This window comes from Calliphora vicina, chromosome 1 (assembly GCF_958450345.1).
Source record: "Calliphora vicina chromosome 1, idCalVici1.1, whole genome shotgun sequence".
Lineage (NCBI taxonomy): Eukaryota > Metazoa > Arthropoda > Insecta > Diptera > Calliphoridae > Calliphora > Calliphora vicina.
In genome coordinates this window covers 65896436-65922670 of record NC_088780.1, presented here as the reverse complement: position 1 = coordinate 65922670, position 26235 = coordinate 65896436, and the positions used below count along the sequence as shown (strand labels likewise).

Sequence of the window (26235 nt, the reverse complement as noted above, 5' to 3'; positions counted from 1 at the left end):
CATCATCTAAGTGCCTTAGAGCCAGTTTTTGACTTCGTATTTAAATATGAATTATATTTAAGTTCTATTTGAGTTCTAAAATGAGTTTCTCAGTGCTTTTTTAAATGATACTTAAATGGCCGACGTTGGTCATTTAAATTCTATTTAAGTTTCATAAACTACCATATGTTTTTGACAGCTGACTTTTGTTGTTTGGTTTTTTTTTCACTCTATTGTAGTAAAAAAAAAAAAAAAACAACAGCGTCTTGCTAAAAAAAGCGTCTTGCAAAAACTACAATTCCGATGCGGGGCAATTGGAGCTTCTTTTGTGCATTTTCCTACCAATAATTTTATTGTTTAATAAACTTTTATTTCTTATTGGGCAAAATATATCAATTTTTGTTTTGGTTGAACAGCTGTTTTAAGCAAAACTATCGATAAATTTTTGATATTTAGTAGTGCTACCATACTTTTATCTTATTTAAATAAGACAAATTATGTAGCACTGAAAAACTCAAACTGTATTTAAATACAACTTAATTTTAAGTTAAAATTAACTAAATACGTATTTAAATAACAAGTCAAAAACTGGGCATTAAAGTGTGTTGTGTTTTTTTTCAAGTAAATTCGTGTACATTATAAATTGTGTCTGTAATTCTGAGAATTTATAAACGTGTATAAGAAAACATTGAGTGGCTATTTAATTCTGTTGTTGTTGTACATTTTAAAGAAATAAAGAGTTGTTACAATTTTCAAACTACTAAACGGCTTTTATTTGCAATCAAAAGTATCCGGTTTATTTAAAGGAAATAAACCAGCGTTTTGAAAAGGTTAAAACGTAACAATTGGTGTCATAAGTGGGATTGCAAAATAATAAGCATGAAGTTTGAGGAACTAAAAGTTGAACAACTCAAGAAAGAATTGAGTAAGTTGGAGCTACCAACAGCAGGTAACAAGGCAGAATTGCAGAAGAGGCTGATAGACGAATTCAAGCGGCGTGATATTGACATCGGTGCTTACGAATTTGAGTATAAGGAAGAAATGGAAGTTTCTACACGTTCAACAACAAGCAGCATGGATTTAAGCACAATGTTTGCTGCTATGATGGAAAAATTCAAAGAAACAAATGAAACTTCTAAAGTAAACAACGAGAAACTTCTTGCTGAAGTTAAAGAAGAAAATAAAATAATGGAAATGAAATTTGAAGAAACTTCTATAGTCAACAATGAAAGATTATTAGCTGAAGTTCAAGTCAACAACGAGAAACTCCTAGCTGAAATGGAAGCGAAATTTCAAGAATCATCTAGAGTCACAGATGAGAAAATTCAGGAAATGTCTGAAGCTTTTAACAGCAGAGTGGATGGTATTGACAAGAAGATGTCAGATTTAGAAAATGGTGTTGATCAAAAACTGCATGACCTAGAAACAAAGGTTAATAATCTTCAATGCCAAGATGGACCGGTGCGAGTTATTTCAGAAACATCGAGTAGAATAAAGGCCCCTAGTTTTGATGGCAGCACACCATTTAATGTTTTCAAGTTCCAGTTTGATACAGTTGCCATTAGAAACATGTGGAACAATGAAGAAAAAGCTATAGAATTGATATTGGCCTTAAAAGGGAATGCAGCAGTAGTTCTTGAAAGCGTGCCAGCAAGCAACAGAAATTGTTATGATGACATAATGGATGCGCTACAACGTAAGTACGGTGGCGAACATAAAAAAGAATTATACCGAATGGAATTGCGTGGCAGAGTACAGAAGGCTAATGAGACACTACAAGATTTTGCGTTGGAAATCGAGCGTTTGCTACAGCTCACTTATCCAGGGGAAAACAATCCATTTTTGGACCATATCAAGATAGAGGCATTCGTTAATGGCATTCGCGATCCTGAAATAAAACATGCGGTTTGTGCTACACCTAAACCATCATTTGCTGAAACAGTCTCATTTGCACTGGCGCAAGAAACGGCGAAAATAATTTCAAAGCCGCAAATATGCAAGGTGCGCAATATCGAGGTTGTTGCTGAAGACGAGAGAAATATAGTCGATGTATTAAAAAAGGTCTTGGAGGCGTTTAATGATAAGCAAAGCAAAGCCAGAGTAAAATGTTATAATTGCGGTAAATCTGGTCATATTCAACGAAACTGCAAAGCACCGAGAAAACGAACCAGATCTGTTTCGCCTCCAAGAAACAACCAGCCGTCAAATTATCAATCGTCACAAGAATCACCTTTAAACTAAAACGAGCTAGCACTATGGGGCAAGAGCTAGCTCCCACATCTGAGGGCCCCACAATCTCCATATCAGTAATGCAGCAGAAAAATAGCAATCTTACGGCTAGTGGATACATCAACGGTCAGAAGCACATTTTTACTACAGACACAGGAGCGTCGCAGTCCATAGTCAAGCCCGATTTAGTCAAAAACACAATTGAACCATTACGTGGGGTAAGTCTGCGCACAGCTACTGGGGAGCCAGCCACTGTCTATGGGAAAGTAAATGTGAAAGTAACCATTGCCAATGTTAGCGTCAATCATGTATTTATTGTTGCCGATATTGTGGACAAAGTAATCATTGGTGCTGATTTCATGATTACTCATGGCATAACTTTGGATATGGGACACAAAAAGTTATGATTTGGCGAAATGTGGAAATACCCCTTGACGTCGGATATGAAAATAGGACTCATGTAAGAAAGCTAGTTACGGTCGAGCATCAGAGACTACCACCACAGTCAGAAACTTTAGTATGGGCCTGTATGGAGGGAGATTGTGAGGACAACAGTTTGTGGGTGGTAGAACCAGCAGAAATAAAAAGTGATCTTATAACAGCAAAAGCCCTCGTTAAACCCTGCAACAACAAAATAGTTCCTGTAAGAGTGCTTAACCTGTCCAGCTCTGTAAAAATCGTTAAGCCAAATTCCGAAATAGGTCGATGCACTTCAGCAGAGGCAGTAATCAATTGCGAGAAAAACCCGGAACATGCCAATAAATCCACCAAGGAACACGAGCTACTAGCGGAATATGTGGGGAAATGGGTAGGAGGATTAGCGCCGCCCGATAGAAATAAGGCCAAACAGCTTCTGAAGAAACATACCTCGGTCTTCGCCTTAAAAAGTCAAAGCCAAGGTAGAACGGCAATTGTAAAGCATCAAATAAATACTGGCGAAGCGAGGCCCATAAAGCAGGCGCCCAGAAGTATTCCTCTAGCAAAACGAAGTGAGGTAAAGGAGTTGGTTAACGAACGGGATGGAGTAATCGAACCATCTTCAAGTCCTTGGAGCTCGCCTGTTGTGTTAGTTAAAAAGAAAGACGGCAGCACTAGGTTTTGTGTCGATTATTGAAAGCTGAACGACGTTACCAAAAAAGACAGCTACCCGCTACCAAGAATTGACGACACCCTGGACACATTAGCTGGAACAAAATGGTTCTCCACATTGGACTTGCAAAGTGGTTATTGGCAGGTAGAGATTGCAGAAAAGACAAAGAGAAAACTGCGTTTAGTGCTAGTGATGGATTATGGCAGTTTAATGTGATGCCCTTTGGACTCTGCAATGCTCCAACCACATTCGAGCGTTTAATGGAACATGTGTTGAAAGGACTTCACTGGAAGACATGTTTGGTGTACCTCGATGACATAATTGTCATGGGGAAGTCTTTCGATGAACACTTGAAAAACATTGAAGAAGTCCTTAAACGAATAGCAGCGGCTGGACTAAAACTTAGCGTAAAGAAATGTGCATTGTTCCAGAAAGAAGTTAAGTATTAAGGGCATCGCGTAACAGCAGACGGCATATCAACAGATGAGGATAAAATACGAGCCGTAAAGGACTGGCCTCGTCCGAGAAATCTTCACGAATTGCGCAGTTTTCTAGGCCTTTGCACGTACTACCGACGATTTGTACCGAATTTTGCTAGTGTTGCCGCAAGCCTACATGAGCTAACGCAGAAGTCGCGAGCGTTCAGTTAAAGGAATTGTTGTTGCACCAATTTTGGCATATCCCATCCCAGGGGCGAAGTTTGTGCTAGACAGCGATGCGAGTGGATACGGAATAGGCGGTGTGCTTTCGCAGGTGATCAACGGGACGGAAAAGGTCATAGGCTACTACAGCCGAATACTTTCCAAGCCTGAAAGAAATTACTGCGTAACGCGACGTGAACTCCTAGCAGTATTAGAGTGTGTGAAGCATTTCCACAAGTATTTGTATGGTCAGCCCTTCCAACTGAGAACCGATCATTCTGCCCTCAGGTGGTTGTTGCAATTTAAACAACCTGAAGGGCAACTGGCTCGTTGGATTGAGCGGCTTCAGAGCTATGACTTTAGCATCGAGCACCGGAAGGGTTTGAAACACGGCAATGCGGACGCGCTCTCAAGACGGCCTTGCAACGTGGAATGCAAGCATTGCGCAAAAACCGAGAGAAAGGAATGTGTCATTGACGTTCGACTAATGCATATAGAGTCCAGTGCAGATTGGTCTGTATCGCAGAGAAATGACCCCATACTGTCACAAATAATATCAGCAAAAGAAGAAGGCAGAAGGCCAGCCCGCAATGAAATATCGGCCGAAAGTCCACTGATGAAATCATATTGGGCCCTATGGAATAGTCTACAATTGTTAAATGGCTGCTTATACCGCATATGGAAAACAGTGACAAATATAATTGTTGTACCATCCTTTAAAATAAACGAAGTAATGAAAGAGTTTCATGACGGTACCAGTGGTGGTCATCTTGGTGTGACAAAAACCTTAGAGAAGCTAAAACAACGTTTTTATTGGGTGGGTTGTCAGCAAGCAGTAGCCGATTGGGTAGCCAATTGTCCACAATGCATAGCAGCGAAGGGCCCAGTAATAAGAAGTCGTGGACAACTTCAGCAGTATAACTCAGGTGCGCCATTCGAGCGGATTGCGATGGATGTAGCAGGCCCTTTCCCTGTCAGTGATGCTGGAAACCGTTACGTTCTAGTGATTATGGATTATTTCAGCAAATGGCCAGAGGTATATGCAATACCCAATCAGGAAGCTAAAACGGTTATAAGCGTATTTGTGAACAACTGGGTGTGTCGCTATGGTGTTCCACTGGAGTTGCACTCGGATCAGGGTAGAAATTTTGAATCCGCCGTATTCAAGGAAATGTGCGACTTATACGGAATAAGAAAAACCAGAACAACGCCACTGCATCCTCAATCTGATGGCATGGTCGAAAGATTCAATCGCACCCTGGAGGAATATTTAAGAAAAGTGGTCAGTGCACACCAGAAGGACTGGGATGAACACATAACAAAATTTCTATTGGCATACAGGTCAGCTGTTCATGACTCAACCTCTCGAACACCTGCAAAAATTTTCTTCGGGACAGAACTCAAGTTGCCTGGTGATTTAGAATTCGGTATTAAGCCTTCATCAAATAATGAAAACACTTCCCAAGAGCAAGATGACCTTAACGAACTTCACGAATTCGTACGCAGACGAATAAAAATGACCAGCGACAAAATGAAAACCAGATACGATCGAGCAGCGAATTCTGAGGGATTTAATGAAGGCCAACTTGTACTGCTGTATAACCCACAACGCAAGAAAGGACTGTCTCCCAAACTACAAACCCATTGGGATGGACCATACAAGGTGATTAAGAAATTAAACGACGTGGTGTACAGAATACAGAAAGAAAACAGCCTGAGATCTAAAATGAAGGTCGTACATCTAGAACGACTAGCTGCATATGGGAGAAGTGAATCTATGCCTATTCGGGACGAACAGGTTTAAGCGGGGGCAGTGTTACGAAATTGTACTTGAATTCAAATATAACGATTTTAACGGCTGATTTAAAAGTAGCATAATGCTTTCAAGTAACAGTGCTGTAAAACTGTAACATATCTGTGGGCATTGTTAAATAAAAGCTTTCAGTTGATTTGATTGTAAGTTGGCAACGCTGTATTCGAGTTCGAATAATCAGTTAAAGAACATTGTAGAAAGTACACCACAGATGGCGTATGATCTAGAATATTCGAACTTTGACAGTTAAAGAGCTTTCTATATGGTAATGCAGTGTTATAAATAGTGGCAGAGGTTGCAGTCGTTAGTGAGTTGATCAGAGACGCTTTTCGAAGAAACATCATCTAAGTGCCTTAAAGTGTGTTGTGTTTTTTATACCCTACACCACCATAGTGGGGAGGGTATTATGCGTTTGTGCAGATGTTTGTAACGCCCAAAAATATTAGTCTAACACCCACCTTAAAGTATACCGATCGACTTAGAATCACTTTCTGAGTCGATTAAACGATGTCCGTCCGTCCGTCCGTCCGTCTGGTTGGCTGGCTGGCTGGCTGTCCATGTAAACCTTGTGCGCAGAGTACAGGTCGCAATTTTGAAGATATTTCGATCATATTTGGTACATATTACTTTTTCGGCCCAAGGACCAAGCCTATTGAAACTGGCTGAATTCGGTCCATTATTTCACCTAGCCCCCATACAAATGTCCCCTCGAAATTGGACTTTATCGGTCATAAATGTTTAATTTATCTATGTATCTACACAAATTTCGCTCCAAATAAGTTTTATATATACAAAATTCATGTCACCAAATTTTGTTACGATCGGTTCATAATTAGTCATAGCTCCCATATAGACCCGCTTCCGAAAATCACTTTAAAGTGCATAAATCGCTTAAAAATGTTGGTATACACACAAAATTCAACATAGTTAACTTTAATATAGACATAAATCACACGACTTAATTTTATGGTGATCGGTCCATAATTGGTCATAGCTCCCATATAAGGCCCACTTCCAAAAATCACTCAAAAATATAAATTATGGAAATTTTAAAAGAAAAATATTTTTACTCATTTACTTGGTGTAGGGTATTATATGGTCGGGCTTGACCGACCATACTTTCTTACTTGTTTTCAAGTAAATTCGTGTACATTATAAATTGTGTCTGTAATTCTGAGAATTTATAAACGTGTATAAGAAAACATTGAGTGGCTATTTAATTCTGTTGTTGTTGTACATTTTAAAGAAATAAAGAGTTGTTACAATTTTCAAACTACTAAACGGCTTTTATTTGCAATCAAAAGTATCCGGTTTATTTAAAGGAAATAAACCAGCGTTTTGAAAAGGTTAAAACGTAACAATATTAATTCAATAATATGGTTTTTCTTAAAAAAAAAAGAGTTTACAAACAGCGAATGCCCTTTTTAAAATCCGCTAAGTTTTCAACTCTTTTTTACTTTAAAGTAATAAATAAATTTGTTATCGAAAATGTTACAAATTTTAATATTAAACATAAGTATTTAATAACTCTAATGTTATTTTGAATGTTTATTGTATGAAATAAAAAATAAAATACTCGTCCATTTTAAATTCTAACAAATGTCAAATTATTCCAATTTCTATATTGCAGTTGAATGAGAGTATTGGTTGTGATTTTTCATGGGTTGGGTTATGATAAATTTATTATAATTTAGAAAAGCATTTAAAATGAATTTGAGTGAATAAGTACTAAAGAACTCATGAAAATATCCATTCTTCTTGAACAACTTAAATTTTTTGCTGGGGAATAATGAGGGCTTTACTAATTTATGTAAAAAATAATATTTTGTTAATAAGATTAGAATATGTAGATATCTAAATATAAAAACAAGCTTTGACATATGTTTGACTGAATCCATTTATAAAATGATTGTGTTCATAAACGTTTGTTAAAGCCACAATAACTAATGTACTGTTTTTTTTATCTAAAGCTAAGTATTCTGTTCAAAATTTCGTGCGAAATCCTGTCAAATTACATATAAAATATTTGGAATGAAATATTTGCGAAATAATTTCGCACAATTAAATGTTGCATAGGCAAAGTTTCGTAAATTCCGTAAATTTGTACTTCACTGATGAATTGACCTGCAAATTTTTGCAACCGAAAAGAAAATAAAGCGTTGGATGCAAAAATTAGCGGCATTTGAGGTAAAGTAATGATGGTGAATATGCTTTTTCGAACGTCAAACCTTTACTATGCAGCATTGATACAATTTTACGCATCCTATATTATTAAAGTAAATACAACAATTATTTACCTTTAAAATAGTAGGTTTTATAAAATTCCCCACAGTTAAAAGAATTTCTTGAAGACAACGCAAGGCTGAAATGCACAATTCCTGATTCCTCACTTCTGAAAACTGTTCCTTTCGATTATTGTCACTAGAATGAGTTTGAGCCATATTGGATTTCTCATTTTGGGCATTGTGGAGCTGACGTCTCGCTTTTTTAGACATATGTTTTCGGGCGCCACTTAAAACCTAAAAATGCATAAAAGTGTGATTTAATTTTCAAATATGAAATGTCAGTATCAGGATGCACTAAGTAAGTTGAAATCAATTCTATTTATCTATTTTGAAAGTGCTTGGGTTTTGTCAAACTGAATTTATTTTCAAAAAATAATAAATTTTATTTTCAATGAAAAAAAATTGTAAATCAAAAAACATGAATGAAAATGTGAATAAAAATATTACATATAATGAAATTTGGATAAAGCACTATTAAACCGTTGTTCTTTTTCAAATATAATTTAATTTAATGAAAATAATATTGAATTATCTAAAAGATTCCAAAATAAAATGTGTGTATTTTTATTTGACAAAACCTATGCATTTGTCAGCAAGAAATATTGTATTTGTTGTGTTTGTTGTCGAAACGCTCTCCCTTACTTATTACACCATGGTCAGTATATTAAATATTTACAAACCTTTAATGTAAATTCACTTTGTGTTGGAGTAACATCGCTAAGAATTTCTTGAAATAAGTATTCGGCAATGGAGTCGCAACGATTACCGCTATAGAAGATTTTACACCACAACGAAACAGTCTCATAAACTTTTTTACGTAAAATCCTGAAATAAAATGCAAATATTAATATAAAATTTATTGATGTTCGACAATTAAAATTTTCGTTCACAATTGTCAGATCACATTAAAACCCCATTTTTCAGTTGAAAATGTTTTGCTTAATAAAAAGAAAAAACTGAGGCTCAAATGAGAGAATAACCTTCTCACAAATAATATGAATAGCACATCAAGAAAATACGTTGATTTACACATTTTTGACAGCAGACTTATTATTTCCTCTCAGTAAAACTTCAATGTATATTTTATTCTATGGTTGTAAAATATAATGGGTCGATTATGGATGGCAACCGAACTTAAGCTACGTACACACGGTTGTCAGATCTTACAATATTGTCAGAAAAATTTTCAGAAAATGTCTAACAACCGTGAAACTTACAATTTTTGTCTTACAACGTTGTCAGAAAAAGTATTGTCAGTACATTGTATGACAATAATATTATCAGACATCTGACAATCGTGTAAACACCTTACGTGTTGAGTTGTCAGTTGTCAGCCTAAATGATATTACAAATGGCAACTGGCAGCTAACATTTCTGTTGCCAAATTGGCAAATAGAAATTTGTAGTTGCACTCTGGCAACGCAACTGAAGTTCGGTTGCCATCCATAATCGACCATTAATTGTTTACGTCACATTACTTCGGCCCCATTTAAGACAGAAATGCATTATATGAAAAAGAACAAACCATAGAGACGAGACACTCCGATTTGTCAAACAAAAATACAACAAATCACATGCCTGATACAACAAAAAACATTGAATAGCATGTATTTTGTGTTGCAAGAGTTAGGTTTTTGGCAACATACTTAGGTTTTTGACAATTACGTCTCGTCTCTATGTTATCCTATGGAACAAACATTAAAGTAGATGTTTTTACTCTACTATAAATAATAAACGCAATTCCTTTATTTAAGATTTTTCGTAATTAGAAAAAAATCGTATTTTCCAAAACGAGTAATATTTGTCTTACATTATTCATTACATGTGGTCGATGGAATTTTTAATAACTCGAAAATGTTCCAAAAGTTTTTTAGCTGTTATAAAAATTACGATTTCTTTTAAACTTACTTAAAAATACATAAATATTAAATATCAAATTATTTCTTTCAAAATCTACGATTTTTTAAATATAAAACGAAATCATTTTTATAATAAATGGCCATTTATCCCAGATATATATAATTTATCCAAGGCGAATTTATACAAGGTGGAGTCAGTCAAACTGCTGATAAAGCTTGTTTTTATATTTAAATATCTACATATTTTAAGCTTAATAACAAAATATTTATTGTTTACATAAATAAGTAAAGGCCTCACTATTCAAATATCTACACTATATTAAGTTTAAATACTTATTTGTTTAATTTTTCATTTAGGTATTTTAAGATTTGTTAAGACCAATTGTTGTTTTGTAGAACTGACACCACCTTGTATGAATTCACCTTGCATTTATCCTTATGTTATGTATATTTGGATGACCCTAAATATTAAAATTGGATTTTGGCAAGTCTCACCCCCCAGTTTGGTGAACATTTGTACAAAAATCATCCTGAAAAAAGTTTGGGGTCATTTTAACCCCAAGTGCCATTAACCCTGGAAGGTTACTCTTCATTTTAGTACATTAAAGTTACCAGGGTTTAAAATTAGTTAAACGTTTTTTACATTTGACTACCGACTGCGCAATAAATATGAATCGTTTTCATATTAATGTGCACAAATACTGAAAATATACAGACTATAAACCAATGCCATATATGCACAAGCTTCATGGTAGAAATATTTGTCGCAGTTTTTCCAAAAATATTTTGCCTTACAAAATATTTTACGTTGCAGCTAGAAGACAAAATGAAAATTTTTCATTTTTAAAACATTTGCTGCCTAAATATATGTATATTTTTGGTTAGCAAAAACAAATGAAATTGCTTGTGTATAATATACAAAAAAATTACTACAAAAACATCATACATGCAAACAAATTGCAGCGTGAAAACCATAAACTGCAAACGATATGCGCAGTGAAAAATTCAAACAATGAAAATATGGAAGATGCTAAAAGTAGACTGCCAAACCATACGAAGTTGAAAAATGTAAAATACGAAATTGTGCAAAGTTAAAAATGTTTAAAGCGAAAATGTTTATTTTTAAAATATTTCCGCCGCATATATGGTTTTGTTTTGCCGCATATAGTCATTGAGTAGAAAAATGTGAAAAAAAACTATGAAGTTGATTTGGGTGTACAAAATAAAAAATTGTATTGAAATGTGTGTTAATAAAGAATTTTAGTGCAATAAAATAGAAGTTTTATTTTTTGAGGTATGTAATTGTATGTATTGTAAAAGATAGCAATGCAGTGAAAATTAAATTAAATAAGATTCTGGACAAAGGATAGCTAGCGGAGGATATTATTATTGAATTTTTTGATTGATTGGCTTTTTTAATACGAATTCAAATGTATTTATGCTGGTGATAATAGGAGTCCAGAAAAATTAGTAAGAAAAAAATAATTTTGTATGTAAAGCGGTTAAAAAAGGATATATAATGCAACAACAAAATGTGACAAAAACAAACTACCATAAATAACAGGATCATTCATTTTATGAATAATGATCGACTTTGTTTGTGTTTTTAAATGTTCATTCATATGTATCCATTCGTAGTATTTCTAACAGGAGAACAAAAAAACAAATAAGCAACAGAGAACAAATTATGCAACGAAGGCTCAACAAATTTTTTACATAGGCAAGAGTGCAGCAGGAGAAAAAGGAAATACAACAACAACTACTTAAGTACTACCTTAAGTAATTTTGAAATACAACTGTGGTTTGTGTGTCCTCTAGCTGCATAAAGCAACAACAATACATTCAAAAAAATAGGAACAAATACAAAGCAAAGGAATTTCACACTCCTGTTACAAACGCTCAGCCAATCATACTCATTTGCATTTCAGATTGCACAAGTTGTTGTTGACTTTTTAATTTTCTACATTAACAGTAAAGAAACAACAAAATGCAATTAATTGCAACGGTACTCCACCACATGTCTAGAAGTTCCTTTGCTTTGTATTTGTTCCTATTTTTTGAATGTATTGTTGTTGCTTTATGCAGCTAGAGGACACACAAACCACAGTTGTATTTCAAAATTACTTGAGGTAGTAGTTAAGTAGTTGTTGTTGTATTTCCTTTTTCTCCTGCTGCACTCTTGCCTATGTAAAAAATTTGTTGAGCCTTCGTTGCATAATTTGTTCTCTGTTGCTTATTTGTTTTTTTGTTCTCCTGTTAGAAATACTACGAATGGATACATATGAATGAACATTTAAAAACACAAACAAAGTCGATCATTTACGCTCTCACTTGATATTTGTATACAGTAAAATTTTCTTCATTGCAGAATTATATTTTCAGGAACTTTCTTAAATTTCTTATCTCCTGTTATTTATAACCTCTTTGTATTCATTTGTAGTGATAAATTATTCTTGCTTTCATTCATGTGTCCTTCCATAATCTGGTTGTTGCATTTTCTATCCCTTTTTAACTCTTTTCATTTCTTTTGTTGATGCTTTTTCTATCATTCCTCTTTATCCTTTTTTCTCCTGCTACAAAATCACTCACGATCACGATTGAACCTATTTATGTATTTGTTTATGATTTTTGCATAAATTATTGTTGTATGTACACACAAACAGCAATTTTATATCATAATTACCTACTTGTGTGTATAAGTTGATGTTGTTGCAGTTAATTTCGTTTTGCTCCTGTTGTACTTATACCTGTGCCTTTTTTGCATTATATCTTACACATAAAATTGTTCTTCCACAATTATTTTCTATGCTGCTTATTTTTTTGTTTGTTCTCCATTTACAAATTTTACGAAAGGAAACATTTGAATGTAAAACACTTTATTATGATAGATTTTATTCATAAAATGAATGATCCTGTTATTTATGGTATTTTGTTTTTGTCACATTTTGTTGTTGCATTATATATCCTTTTTTAACCGCTTTACATACAAATTTATTTTTTTTCTTACTAATTTTTCTGGACTCCTATTACCACCAGCATAAATACATTTGAATTCGTATTAAAAATGCCAATCAATCAAAAAATTCAATAATAATATCCTCCGCTAGCTATCCTTTGTCCAGAATCTTATTTAATTTAATTTTCACTGCATTGCTATCTTTCACAATACATACAATTACATACCTCAAAAAATAAAACTTCTATTTTATTGCACTAAAATTCTTTATTAACACACATTTCAATACAATTTTTTATTTTGTACACCCAAATCAACTTCATAGTTTTTTTTCACATTTTTCTACTCAATGACTATATGCGGCAAAACAAAACCATATATGCGGCGGAAATATTTTAAAAATAAACATTTTCGCTTTAAACATTTTTAACTTTGCACAATTTCGTATTTTACATTTTTCAACTTCGTATGGTTTGGCAGTCTACTTTTAGCATCTTCCATATTTTCATTGTTTGAATTTTTCACTGCGCATATCGTTTGCAGTTTATGGTTTTCACGCTGCAATTTGTTTGCATGTATGATGTTTTTGTAGTAATTTTTTTGTATATTATACACAAGCAATTTCATTTGTTTTTGCTAACCAAAAATATACATATATTTAGGCAGCAAATGTTTTAAAAATGAAAAATTTTCATTTTGTCTTCTAGCTGCAACGTAAAATATTGTGTAAGGCAAAATATTTTTGGAAAAACTGCGACAAATATTTCTGCCATGAAGCTTGTGCATATATGGAATTCGTAAATAGTATTTATATTTTTAGTATGTATACAATGAAATATTATCTTGTTAAATATTTGTTGCAGTTTTCATGTAAAATTATGAATTTTTTTTGCAATTTTTTGACTAATATAGTAGTAATTTTAAACTCTGAAAGTTACTCTTCGTCGAATCGACGAACTATTTTTAATAAACGTTCTAACGGAACGATTTTTAAAGTAAAAAATAAAAAAAAAATATTTTTAGTTAAGCATTTTAATCAAAAATAATGTAATATATAAATAAAAATAATTTTTCTCTCTTAAAATTCGATACGAATTTTAACCCTTTTTCGTTTTTTCAAATTAACTTTTTAAAACAGAAAAAACTTAAAAGATAGAAATAAAATTTAGGCCCTAATTTTATAAATCACGTCACCAAAGTGGTATTTATGTGCAAAGCAAAAACAACATTTCACACATTTTAAAAATTTGTTTTTGTTTTGTGTACACAATTTTCAAATTATGAAAGGCAAATCAACGCTTGAATTTTTGTGCGTTTGTTTGGTTCAGAATTTATACATAAAACAAAAACAAATTTTTGAAATGTGTTAAATGTTGTTTTTGCTTTGCACATAAATATCACTTTGGTGACGTGATTTACAAAATTAGGGCCTTACTTATTTCATAAAAAGCGTTTAAAGATAATCAGTCAAATAATACAAATGTAAACACATTTTTAATTATTTGCCTTATTTTACGCATGAGACACAAAGTTCAACTCTGTGTTTACCACAGATGATTTTCTTGCATATATTACATGTAGTTTTAGTCATTCTGCGTTTGATATAGACAGAGGTAACATATTTTACGCATTTTTTGGTCTTTATCAACATTTTCTCACCTCTTGCTGATTAGGTATTATATTTTGACATTTTCTTTAAAGCCTCGAGAGATTCTTGGAAATCGTTCAGGCGCTGTCGTCGGTTTTTGGGTTTTTGACCTTTATCAAACATATTGTGATACAGAAGTATTATTTAAAATTCCCCAAAATAGACACATTGTCCACCTGTTTGTTTTTTGAGAACACGAGACAATGCTGGACATTTTATCCAAAGTGTCGACACCGCATTTTGTCTGTCAAATTCTACCATGTAGGGTTATCCCTTTTTGGGATTTATGGTTACTTTTTCATCGCAACTTGATCAAATACATACAAATTTATTTGGTTTAGGTTTGTAGGATAATAAAGTCAGTTCATTGTCGTAACAAAACATGGATGGATACTAGGGTATTCGAATTATTCGATTTTTCTCTTGTTCGAATAAAACGAATAATTCGAATAAGAGATTTTAACTTGTTCGAATAATTCGATCACACGTTTAAAATTAATCGAATTATTCGAATAATTAAATTATTTTTAAAAAGTAATGAATGAAGTTTTGATGTAGGTTTTTAAATATTTTATTGTTAAAGGAAAACAAAAAATAACGTTAAAGTTAAAAATTCAATTACTGATAATGTTAAAAACATTTCATCAGAAATATTTTGATCAGATTCCCTCCCGAAAAATCTAGAAAACAATTGACCAGCAAACATTTTAGTTTTCGTTTTGTAGCTATGCTTTAAAAAATTTGAGCTAGTTGGACATAATCCTGAATTTAAATACAATATTGTATTTGACAATCAAATTGTCATGTCGACTGTGATAGAGATTGGACGCGTTTTATTTTTACTCCGAGTTAATTCGTTATCCTAATGTTTTATCGGGAAATAAATATAAATTACACCTGTTTTTTATTAACGCCAAAGGACGCTTATATTTTAATTGCCACCCGTATGTGTTATTTGTGGAGAGTTGCATAACACATCCCAATGTAACAAATCCAAGGATGATCCTAAAATGAAAAAATGCAGAATAGCGGAGGTAACCACACAGCGAACTACAGGGGTTGTCCTGTCTACTCAATTGTTAAAAAAAATCACAAATCCATAAACCGAAGATTTTCCCCGCTCAGCCATTAAATAACATCAATTTTAACTACCCCCCGTTGCAACAGACAACAAAGAAACATATGCAAATGTACTAAGAAGCAACCAAACTCAGACGCAAGTCCGTCAACCACAAAACCAAAATATGAACCCAGAGGTAAGAGAGCAAACTCTAATTTTCAATTTTACCAGACTTGAATCTACAATAGAAACTCTTGTGCAATCGGTAAATAACTTTACAAACTCAATGAGTAACATGATGCAAGAAATGCTTAAGATACAATCAATGTTATTGCAGGCTGTGCTTAACAGACCATGAACTGCCTAAGAATATGTTTTTGGAACGCTAACGGCATTCGCCGACATAAAAACGAACTCGAGTATTTTCTAAAAAGTCATGAAGTTGATATAATGTTAGTTTCGGAAACCCATTTGACGTCTAAAAGTTTATTTAAGATAAATGGATATGTTTTTTATGGCACAAATGATCCAAGAGATAGATCATGTGGAGGCTCTGGAATTTTAAACTAGGACCCCGATTCCTGGCAGCTGGCGATTATAATGCTAACCATACTCACTGGGGATCATGACTTGTAAACCCGAAAGGTCGCGCTTTGTTTAATACAATTTCTAAATTGAATTTGAATGTGCTGTCTAGCGGAGAACCAACATACTGGCCTACTGACCCAAGCAAAATAACCGATGTCATTGATTTTGCAGTTACAAAAAATTTACCAATGGAACTAATGCAGGTTAAATCTTCATTAGAATTATCCTCGGATCACTCACCCACCTTCGTTACTCTATTGAACCCCCTAGAAATAGTATCCCCGACTGGTCACTCTGCAATATCAAGCACGAAAATAAATTGGTTGAAATATAGAAAATATATTTGCACACACAGTACAGAAAATATATCGCTAAGAACACCAGAAGATATCGATATCTCACACAAACATTTTGAACAAAACTTAAAACTTGCTGTTGAACACGCTACTCAAATAACCCAACAAATAAGATACAATAGACTCTATTCTGAAGACATTGAACAGTTATTAGCTGAAAAAAGAAGAGTTCGTCGAGAGTGGCAACTCTACAGATCCCCTGAACTTAAAACGGAGCTTAGAAAATGTCGCAAACGCCTCAGTATGCTTCTTCACAAACGCAAAACTGACTCAATTAATAAATATATGGAGAACTTAGATGCCACCCAGTACTCAAATTACTCTCTATGGCGAGCTACAAAAAATTAAAAAGACCTGTTATGAGCAGACCTCCTCTACGTAATTCTAGTGGAGGCTGGACGAGAAACGATACTGAAAAAGGAAACCTGTTTGTTAGTCATCTAAAGAATGTATTTTCCCCAAACGAGTCAAACGACATAATAGAGTTACCACCTACTTTACCCCATATTACTGCAACTGAACCACTTCGTTTTGAGATTTCAGAGATTAACAAGGCTATTGTTGATTTAAACTCCAAAAAATCACCTGGTATTGATAAAATCAGTAACAAGATGCTCCTCGAGCTACCCCAAATTGCATTAAGAATAATCCTATTTATTTTCAATGCTATATTACGCCTTGAATATTATCCACCAAAATGGAAGGTTTCTTTAATTCAATGATACCTAAACCGGGAAAAGATCACAGTAAAGTAGAATCATATAGACCCATTAGCCTATTGTCAAATATATCAAAGCTATTCGAAAAACTGTTAATGCACAAGTTAAAGCCGATAGTGAATCATTTTGATTATAATCCAACTCATCAATTCGGAAACATAACACCATAGAACAAACTCACAGGTTGGTAGAAATCATATCCAAGACATTTGAAGACAAAAAATATGGTTCTGCACTCTTCATCGACGTTTCGCAAGCCACCGACAAAGTATGGCATGAGGATTATCGAAAAAATAAAACAATATTTACCAGTGAACACACACAAGCTTCTAAAGAGTTATTTAAGTCATCGAAAGTTCGTTCTTAAAGAGGGAGACTTCATAAGTTCACCACAGCCTATTGAAGCAGGCGTACCCCAAGGAAGTATACTGGGTCCCTTCCTATATTTGCTATATACTTGTGATATGCCTACAAACAGTCGAACCCACATATCAACTTTTGCTGATGACACAGCTATACTAGCCATTCATGAAAACCCCCAAGAAGCATCTGTACTTTTACAAGACCATATACTCGACATAGAAAGGTGGTTAAAACAATGGAGAATAAAAGTAAACGAGCAAAAATGTATACATCTTACATTCACATTGCGTAGAGAATCGTGCCCTCCAATCCTAATAAATAATCATATAATACCTCAACAAACAGAAGTTAAATATCTAGGTCTGCATCTAGACCGACGTCTTACCTGGAAAAAGCATATAGATACGAAATTGACTCAAATGAAGTTAAAATTACTACAAATTTACTGGCTAATTGGTAAAAACTCGAGATTGAGTTTAGATTACAAACTTTTGCTGTACAGCTCAATAATAAAACCCATATGGTGCTATGGAATTCAATTATGGCACACGGCCTCAGCTTCTAATATTGAAAGATTCCAAAATAAAATATTACGAATGATAACAGCAGCGCCTTGGTATGTGAGAAATATTAACATTCATAAGGACCTAGGTGTCTCCCTGGTGAAAAATGAAATAAAAAAACAAGCGGAGTCATATTTGAAAAAGTTAGAAGTTCACCCAAACCCACTTGCACGAACATTAATGAGAAGTAATGGCTACATCCGACTAAGAAGAAGGAATCCAACAGACCTGCGCTGATGATAGAATCTATAAATTAAACATAATTTTTCGTCCAACTGTAGTGGGACGTAAATAAAAAATAATATTTAGATTTAAGATTTGAACAAATTATTGATAGTTCACATTATTTTGTGAAGATACAATAAATAAAATATGAAATATAAAAAAATACAATATAAACGTATTAAGAACTTCGGGTTTTAAATTGAGTAACTAATTCTTTAGTAAATTAATCATTCACTATTTCTAAATTATTTATAACAAATTGTATTATACATCAAGCTCTATCAACGTTGCCGGATCTTTGCTTAATAAAGTGGTCTTGGGGAATTACATAATAAAGGGAATCTTTCCAAAGCTTGATATCATTGTCAGTGAACATGGCTAATTTGAAGTCATGATTGACGCATTTACAAATACACAAAAAGTTTATTACCATGTTAGACAAAGATGTTCAACGATGGTCAAAATCATGTATAAGACGAACTCCATGCTTTTCTTGCAACAAAACGTTACTTTACAATATTTGTGTTTATCATTCGATTCGACACTTACGTACGCGGTTAATAACATCACTTATATACATACATATATTTTAAGATAATGGCCTTCATCTATTTCAATGTAATCAATATAAATATCATCCTCAATATCACTTTCGACGGCCGTTTCAAAATCACATTCAACTCCACTTTAATTTTGATTATTAATTGCGTTTCTTCTAATATTTCGCCAGCTAAATAACAAATATTTTATTCTGTACTTTTTTTTTCTTTTTTTTCATTGGTTCAAGTCCTAAATTTTTAAATATTTGTTTTTAGAATTGTAACTTCTTGCAGTAATATTTATTTATTGAAGGTGCTATCGGAACACTCATCTACAGTGATCGAAAGTCCGTTTGTCTTTAGTTATTTGTCGAATTTCAGAAACAATACAAGTTTTGTGAGTCATTATTACTTAGTTAAATTTGGAATTATGAAAAATTTTAAGCAATTTTATAAATTTAAATATATGTATATGAACATTTATTCGTTTTATTCGATTATTCTACATAAAATTGTTCGAATTATTCGTTATTCGAAAATGGCCATTTTTAAATTGTTCGAATAATTATTCGTAAGAAATTATTCGATTAATCGAACGATCATTAGTCGAATGAATACCCTAATGGATACTCACAGGCCTTTTACATAGAACATTTCCTTTGGATTTTCTCTCTTCATAAAAGTGTCAACAATAGTTAATTTATAGGGTTCCAGAAGCAGTGTTTTGGCAAGGTGAACTGATGTGAACCAGTTATCCATTTCAACATTGCGATTCGTTCCATGAACAGTTTTTGTCAGCACTTTTACTCTATCTCCCAGAGAAATTGCTGTTGGATTAGAGCCCAAAAAGTCACACTAAAGTTACTCTTCGTCGTTTCGACGAGTACGCACCTGTCATATTCAACTTCAAAAAATTGGTATTCAGCGTACGTCCGCTCATTTAGAGTTTTCGCCATTAACTAACGTTGTTGACAAAAAGAGAGTAATTTGAACACGCATAAAAAAGTTATATGATAAATAGTAAATGAACTTCGTCGAACAGTAACTATCCAGGGTTAAGGGTTAATTTCCATTTTTGTGCTGTTATTATAAATACTAGACTTCATGTTATATTTTTCTTAAGTTTCATCAAAATCGGCCCAAAAATATATAACATTTCTCTATCTTTTCATTAGAAATTCCAAATATTGAAAAATTTGATCTTTGACCTTCACGATTTAACGTTCTTCTATTTTAGTAAAACTTTCAGAGTATATTTAGAATTATCTGGACTATAATATTCTGAATAGGTTCTACTTAAAATTTATAACAGTAAGGAAATTGAGCTCATTCGCCAAAATATGGCCAAACAATGTTTTTCTCGAAAATTGCAAAATTTAAATCGCAGGTACGAAAAAACTATAGGAGATATTTTCATAATTTTTTAATATTTTTATTCCCTATTATATTCTTAATAAATTCCAAATGAGATGATCAAAAAATTCTGAAATTTGTTTAACAAAATTTTTAAAAATTTGAAAATGGAGTTTTGAAACTGCAGTTAAAAAAATATTTTTTTTGGTCATACCTGCGAATACGTTATCGGTATCCTCGAAGCCAAAAATCATATACAAGTATATATAGATATACATATTTTAAGTAAAAATTAGCTTTTATTTTAATATTTCTGAAAATATGTTATTTTGTTCATACATTTCTTGTTCTAATGGCCTGAGACACGTTAATGGCCTGGGAAATTTTTAATAACTTTAACATTTTTTAACCAATTTCTGTTTTTTATATCTCATTAGATCGAAAATTACGTACATATTTATATTCTTTTAAACTAAATTGCAAAAGTAATTTTTTAAGGGAAAATTTTTACAAAAACTGAAAAAATTGCATTTTTTCCCTTTGTAAATACATCTCAAAACTTCAGAGGGCTTGGGATTTTTTTACCAATGTTCACCAAACTGTGGGATGAACAATGTTAATAAAATCTCAGTTAACAATTTTTTCCGACCCATAACTGTGTTTTTCATAGGGCAACCTTGTTTTCTAGCAACGTCAACAACTTTCGCTAGTTTTTTTCATTCGTCGTCCGAATGTAGTTGTGTCACAATGTTTTTGCAGTGCAATTGTAAATTTTTTTCACCATGAGTGGCAAGGGTATACAGTGCCAGACTTAAATATTCACACAGCATACAGATTTATCTTTAATCGTCCATATTTTTTAAACGAAGGCCCCAACATTCGTATGGATTTGAACAAAAATATTTATTTACATATAACTTATGGAGATATATGGAAAAATTAAACATAAGGTGGCACATTTCACAAAAAAAAATTATCTAATGTTTCGAAGTTCGATTTTAAGGGGGACAAAAATATTCACACAGTTTCTAATTTTTAATAGGAAAATAGTTTTTTTATTAGTTTAATATATTGTGGAGTAGCCTATCTTTTTAATGACTTCTTTTAATCGTCTTGGCATTGAATCGACCAATTTTTGGTGACGTCAGCTCCAATATTTTGCCATTTTTGTAACAGGACTTCTTTAAGTTGAGTCTTACTAATAATATGGTGCAAATGTCCTATGGAATTCATGTCAGGTGATTGCAGAGGAGTCGGGAGAATGTGGGGAACATGATGCACTACCCATATTCAGACGTCATGGGCAGTGTGTTTTGGGTCATTGTACTGTTGATAACAGAAATATTCCCAAGCTTTAACTTTAGAGCACATTGTAGTAGGTTTTCTTTTAAAATATTAAGGTACACTGTTTTGTCCATTGAACCGTCGATGAAAACTAAGTTTCCTACACCATATGCAGCAATACAACCCCACAACATGACCCCTTATCCACCATGTTTGACAGTGTTTACTACATTGTACTTTTCCAATTCAGTGTTTGGCCTTCTCCAAACTAGATACATATATGTATCTAGATCAGTGATGTTCAAAAATAAAAATGAAGATGTATTGGTGAGAGAGCTACCCAGCAAACATAATGTCAAACACTTAAAATAATAACAAAATGAAGAAAGTTTAGATTTAGAATTTTTGTCAAATAAAACCAATTTATTAAATGAATGTAATTTAAATTTTAAGGAAATGAAAAAATATACATTGTAAGTCCGAAATTCTCTTAAATTTTGTATTTATTTTTGACTTTGTTTTATTGTGTTCAATTGTAATTGAAACGCGTGTGTTTGCTATGCTTCAAACAAAAACAACCAACAACAATGCTTAATAAATTTCTGAAAAAAATTGCGATAGTCCGTCACATGTGGTTTCTTCGCATTCTCAGCGATGAATGAACAAAAGTTTTTAAAAGAGCATAACAAATGTGTGTAAATTTTTCAAACAATTGTTGTATGGCGTGAACATCACTGATCTAGATATGTGTAATACACATTGAGTATATTCACCAATTATATTTTGATTCTTTGTAAATATTATGCACTAAACACATTCAAGACAACCAGCTACACGACTACACGAACACAAATTCTGCTGGTTACATTTGTAGTCGTGTGGCAGCTATTATTTTAATTATTTTAAAGACGACAGCATAGACTAACATAGACCCGAATCAGCTGTTTTTAGCAACATGGCGGAGGCAAACAAAAAAAATTTACGAAAAATTAACAAAAGAAAATGTATAATAAACCACGGTAGATTTAAAAGAGGGACAAACATATAAATTTATCTTTCTATATCTCGTCTCACACACTCATCAATTTTTTACTACATTTTATTTTTTCTCTCGCTCTAAGATCTGCCTTAATGGTGGAATTGAAAAAATGGTAAACAAAAAATGTAAACAAAACCATACGGTTCGATATTACTATTTTGACAGCTGTCAATGGTTTCTTATCTGGGTATCTGTGGACGACAGCTACAAAGAAAACAGCTGATTTATAATTCAGTGGTGCCACTTTAATAAAAAATAACCGTACAAAATTCCAAAGTAATTAAGATTGAAACAATTATTCTGAGTAAAAATATATATATGGTTATAATTAATTATGTACCGTTATTAATTTATTTCAATATGGTTATCAGCAACTTCTCTTAATTAATTAAAAAAAATATATTTTTTTAAGCACTAATTTGATCTATATTTTTTTATTATATTAGCAACACTATTTCTGTTTTGTAGTTGACAAAAATAGAAATTATGCATTAAACACATTGAAGACAGCAGGCTTCACGACTTCACGAACACAAATGCTGCTGGCTGAAGTTGCAGCCGTGCGGCAGCCGGTGAATTCTTTTAAAGACGACAGCTTCAAAGTAAACAGCTGATTTATAATTCAGTGATGTCACTTTAATTTTTTACTTTAATAAAAAATAACCGTACAAAATTCCAAAGTAATTAAACGTTAAACAATTATTTTGAGTAAATATATATATGTGGTAATAATTTATGTACCTGTTATTAATTCATTTCAATATGGTTATCAGAAACTTCTCTTAATTAAGTAAAAAAAAATATATTTTTTTAAGCACTAATTTGATTTACATTTTTTATTATATTAGCAACACTATTTCTGTTTTGAAGTTGACAAAAATAGAAATTAGCCTAATTGGGCAGCAGCAGCAAACGAAGTCGTGTCGTCGTGAAGTTGTGCTGTCGTCAAAAGAATCGTCTTCATATAAACGTGTGTATTCTATTTTTGACAGATTGAAGTCGGAAGCCTGCTGTCTTCAATGTGTTTAATGCATTAGCCTAATTCGGCTACATCGGCATGAGTAGTCGTGTGGCCGTGTAGCTGTGCTGTCGTCAAAATAATCGTCTTCATATAAACGTGTGCATTTTATTTTTGATTGAAGTTGGTAGTCTGCTGTCTTGAATGTGTTTAATGCATTATTCTCTAACAAAATTGAGAGAGTTGTTTATAATGAGTTCTCATATGAGCAACTCTATCATACGTAAACACAGTGATGTTAACTTTTTAATTTCGATTACCGTACAGCCTTAAAAAAATTACCGTTTTTTATGTAAAATTACCGTATCCAAAGTTTAGTACAAAAATAATAATATTTTCTTATTGAAACAGGTTTATTTTTATAATTCAATATATCGAGGGCCTATATCCAAAACTCTCTATCTTAAAAAACAACTTTTCAGGAAAGCCAAAAAACTTTTTTTCGCGTATTACTTGAGTTATTAAAATTCGGTATGAAAATCCCTCTATTTCTTCTCAAAATATTCAATGTGTATATTAAAATGAAAAGATAAAGGATTTTGCATTTTAATAGAATTAAATTATTTTGATTTCATTTATGCCATCGTCAGTTTTTAACGTAATTTATTTAAGAAACGGCTCATAATACAACATAAGATAAAAAAAACTTTAAAAGTAGACACTTTTTTAAGCAAACTCTAACTTTAACCATTTATTTTTATGCCATGGAAATTATATTTTCCAAAAACATAATGTTAAAATTTTTTCATGGTAATTAATTTTTGTAAATGATTGAAAAATGTAAAATTCATGTTCAGCATTCAAAAATTAGTAAGAAAACATGAATTGCAAGAAGAAATTATTCCAAAAAATTATTTGAAAAGATAGAGGCTTTTGCATTCTGCAAAACTAAAGGAATTATAGAAATGTTGGTATCGAACAATTGGGGATTTATGACGATCAGTTTTTAATACTAATTTGTATGTTGAAATATCCATACTTGAAAGACTTGCGATTACTTTACCGCCTAGATATATTTTGTCTAGTGGTAGTTGGTTATCATCATCCTCAAAGTTTTATGATTATTTTAATGAGAAATATGTACATTATATGTAGACACATTATAGAAATATAACGTTTGGGATATAATTTTTAAAAATTTAAACCTTTTAAAATTACCGTACAAATGTAGAAATTACCTGCCTACCGTACAGAGGTCTAAATTACCGTACAATACGGTAATTACCGTACGGTTAACATCACTGCGTAAACAGCACAAACACCCAACAACAACATTATACATCAGAGGAGCCCATTTCATATCACAATTGTGCAAGTTAACCACACTCATATTCTTATTCTCTTTGATTAGTCGTCACCAGTGATGTTAACTTTTTAATTTCGATTACCGTACAGCCGTAAAAAAATTACCGTTTTTTAAGTAAAATTACCGTATGCAATGTTTTGTACAAAAATAATAATATTTTCTTATTGAAACAGGTTTATTTTTATAATTCAATATATCGAAGGCCTATATTCAAAACTCTATCTTAAAAAACACAACTCTGCAGGAAAGCCACGAAAATGTTTTTTTTTTTTATTAAAATCTTAAATATATTAGGTACAATGTTATGAGAATTTACTTAAAAGTACTACAGCAATAAAAATCTATCAATTGAATATAGGAACTATTAATAACACAGTGTCAAGGAAACTTTGTAAAAAAAACCTTATACGTACAGTAGAGAGACTTATAATGAAATTGGTTAAGTCATCACTGAACATATTCTTTTAATATAAAAGAATCTCAGTGCTCCCTTAGTAAATTTCTTATTGTTTCAAAATTAGACAACCTGCATTTTTCATTGAATGACAGCGTCAGATCCCTGGTATACGAACTTATCATTTTATATTTGAAATTACTATGTAGTAATTCTGTGGGGTATCTACGAGGTAGATTATGTATTATTTTTAAATTTTTGCTCTGAATTATTTGGAGCTTTTTAGTGTGTGTTTTGGCAGCTTTGTGAAACCAAACTTGGCAACCATAGGTCATTATTGGTCTTATGCACATTTTTTTGATCTACGGGAACAGAGCACGACTACATCTTATCGCTTTGTCGCAGACGTATTTAACATGCTGTTTGAAAGATAATTTTTTATCTAGGATAATACCTAGATATTTCACTTCATCCTTTATAGGAATTATATTTCCTCCAGAATACAGGATTTGAGAAGGAATACGTTTTGGGGATTTATTGTAAGGAAATATGATAGCTTGTGTTTTAGCGTCGTTTACTTTAATTTTCCATTTGTCAAAATATTTTTGGTTTGACAAAAGGTTGACTTGCATTCTTTTGACAATTGCATTTGAAACTTTACCGCAGCATATAAAAGCACTGCCGTCAGCATAAAATGCCGCTTCATGATTCCCGCGGACATTTATATCTGAGGTGTACAGTGAATACAGCGTAGGTGACAACACCGACCCTTGAGGTAGTCCCGCAGGTATTCGCCTTTCACTAGATAAATTGCTGTCGACGCGTACAACAAATGAACGATTGTATAAAAAACTTTTAATAATTCTTAATAAATATGTTGGAAAATCAAATGAGTGAAGTTTGAACAGTAATCCATCATGCCAGATGG

General features: G+C 32.5%; 1 protein-coding gene across 1 annotated transcript in view; it reads right to left on the bottom strand.

Moving 5' to 3' along the window:
- The window catches only part of LOC135963172 (proline-, glutamic acid- and leucine-rich protein 1-like), a 71324-nt gene that overhangs the window by 40268 nt on the left and 4821 nt on the right, over positions 1 to 26235 (bottom strand). Inside the window, exons 6-7 of the mRNA XM_065514944.1 lie at positions 8718 to 8862; positions 8050 to 8271 (exon numbers count right to left, since the gene is read on the bottom strand). Coding sequence (XP_065371016.1) covers positions 8050 to 8271; positions 8718 to 8862 — 367 coding nt within the window. The remainder of the gene's footprint in view (positions 1 to 8049; positions 8272 to 8717; positions 8863 to 26235) is intronic.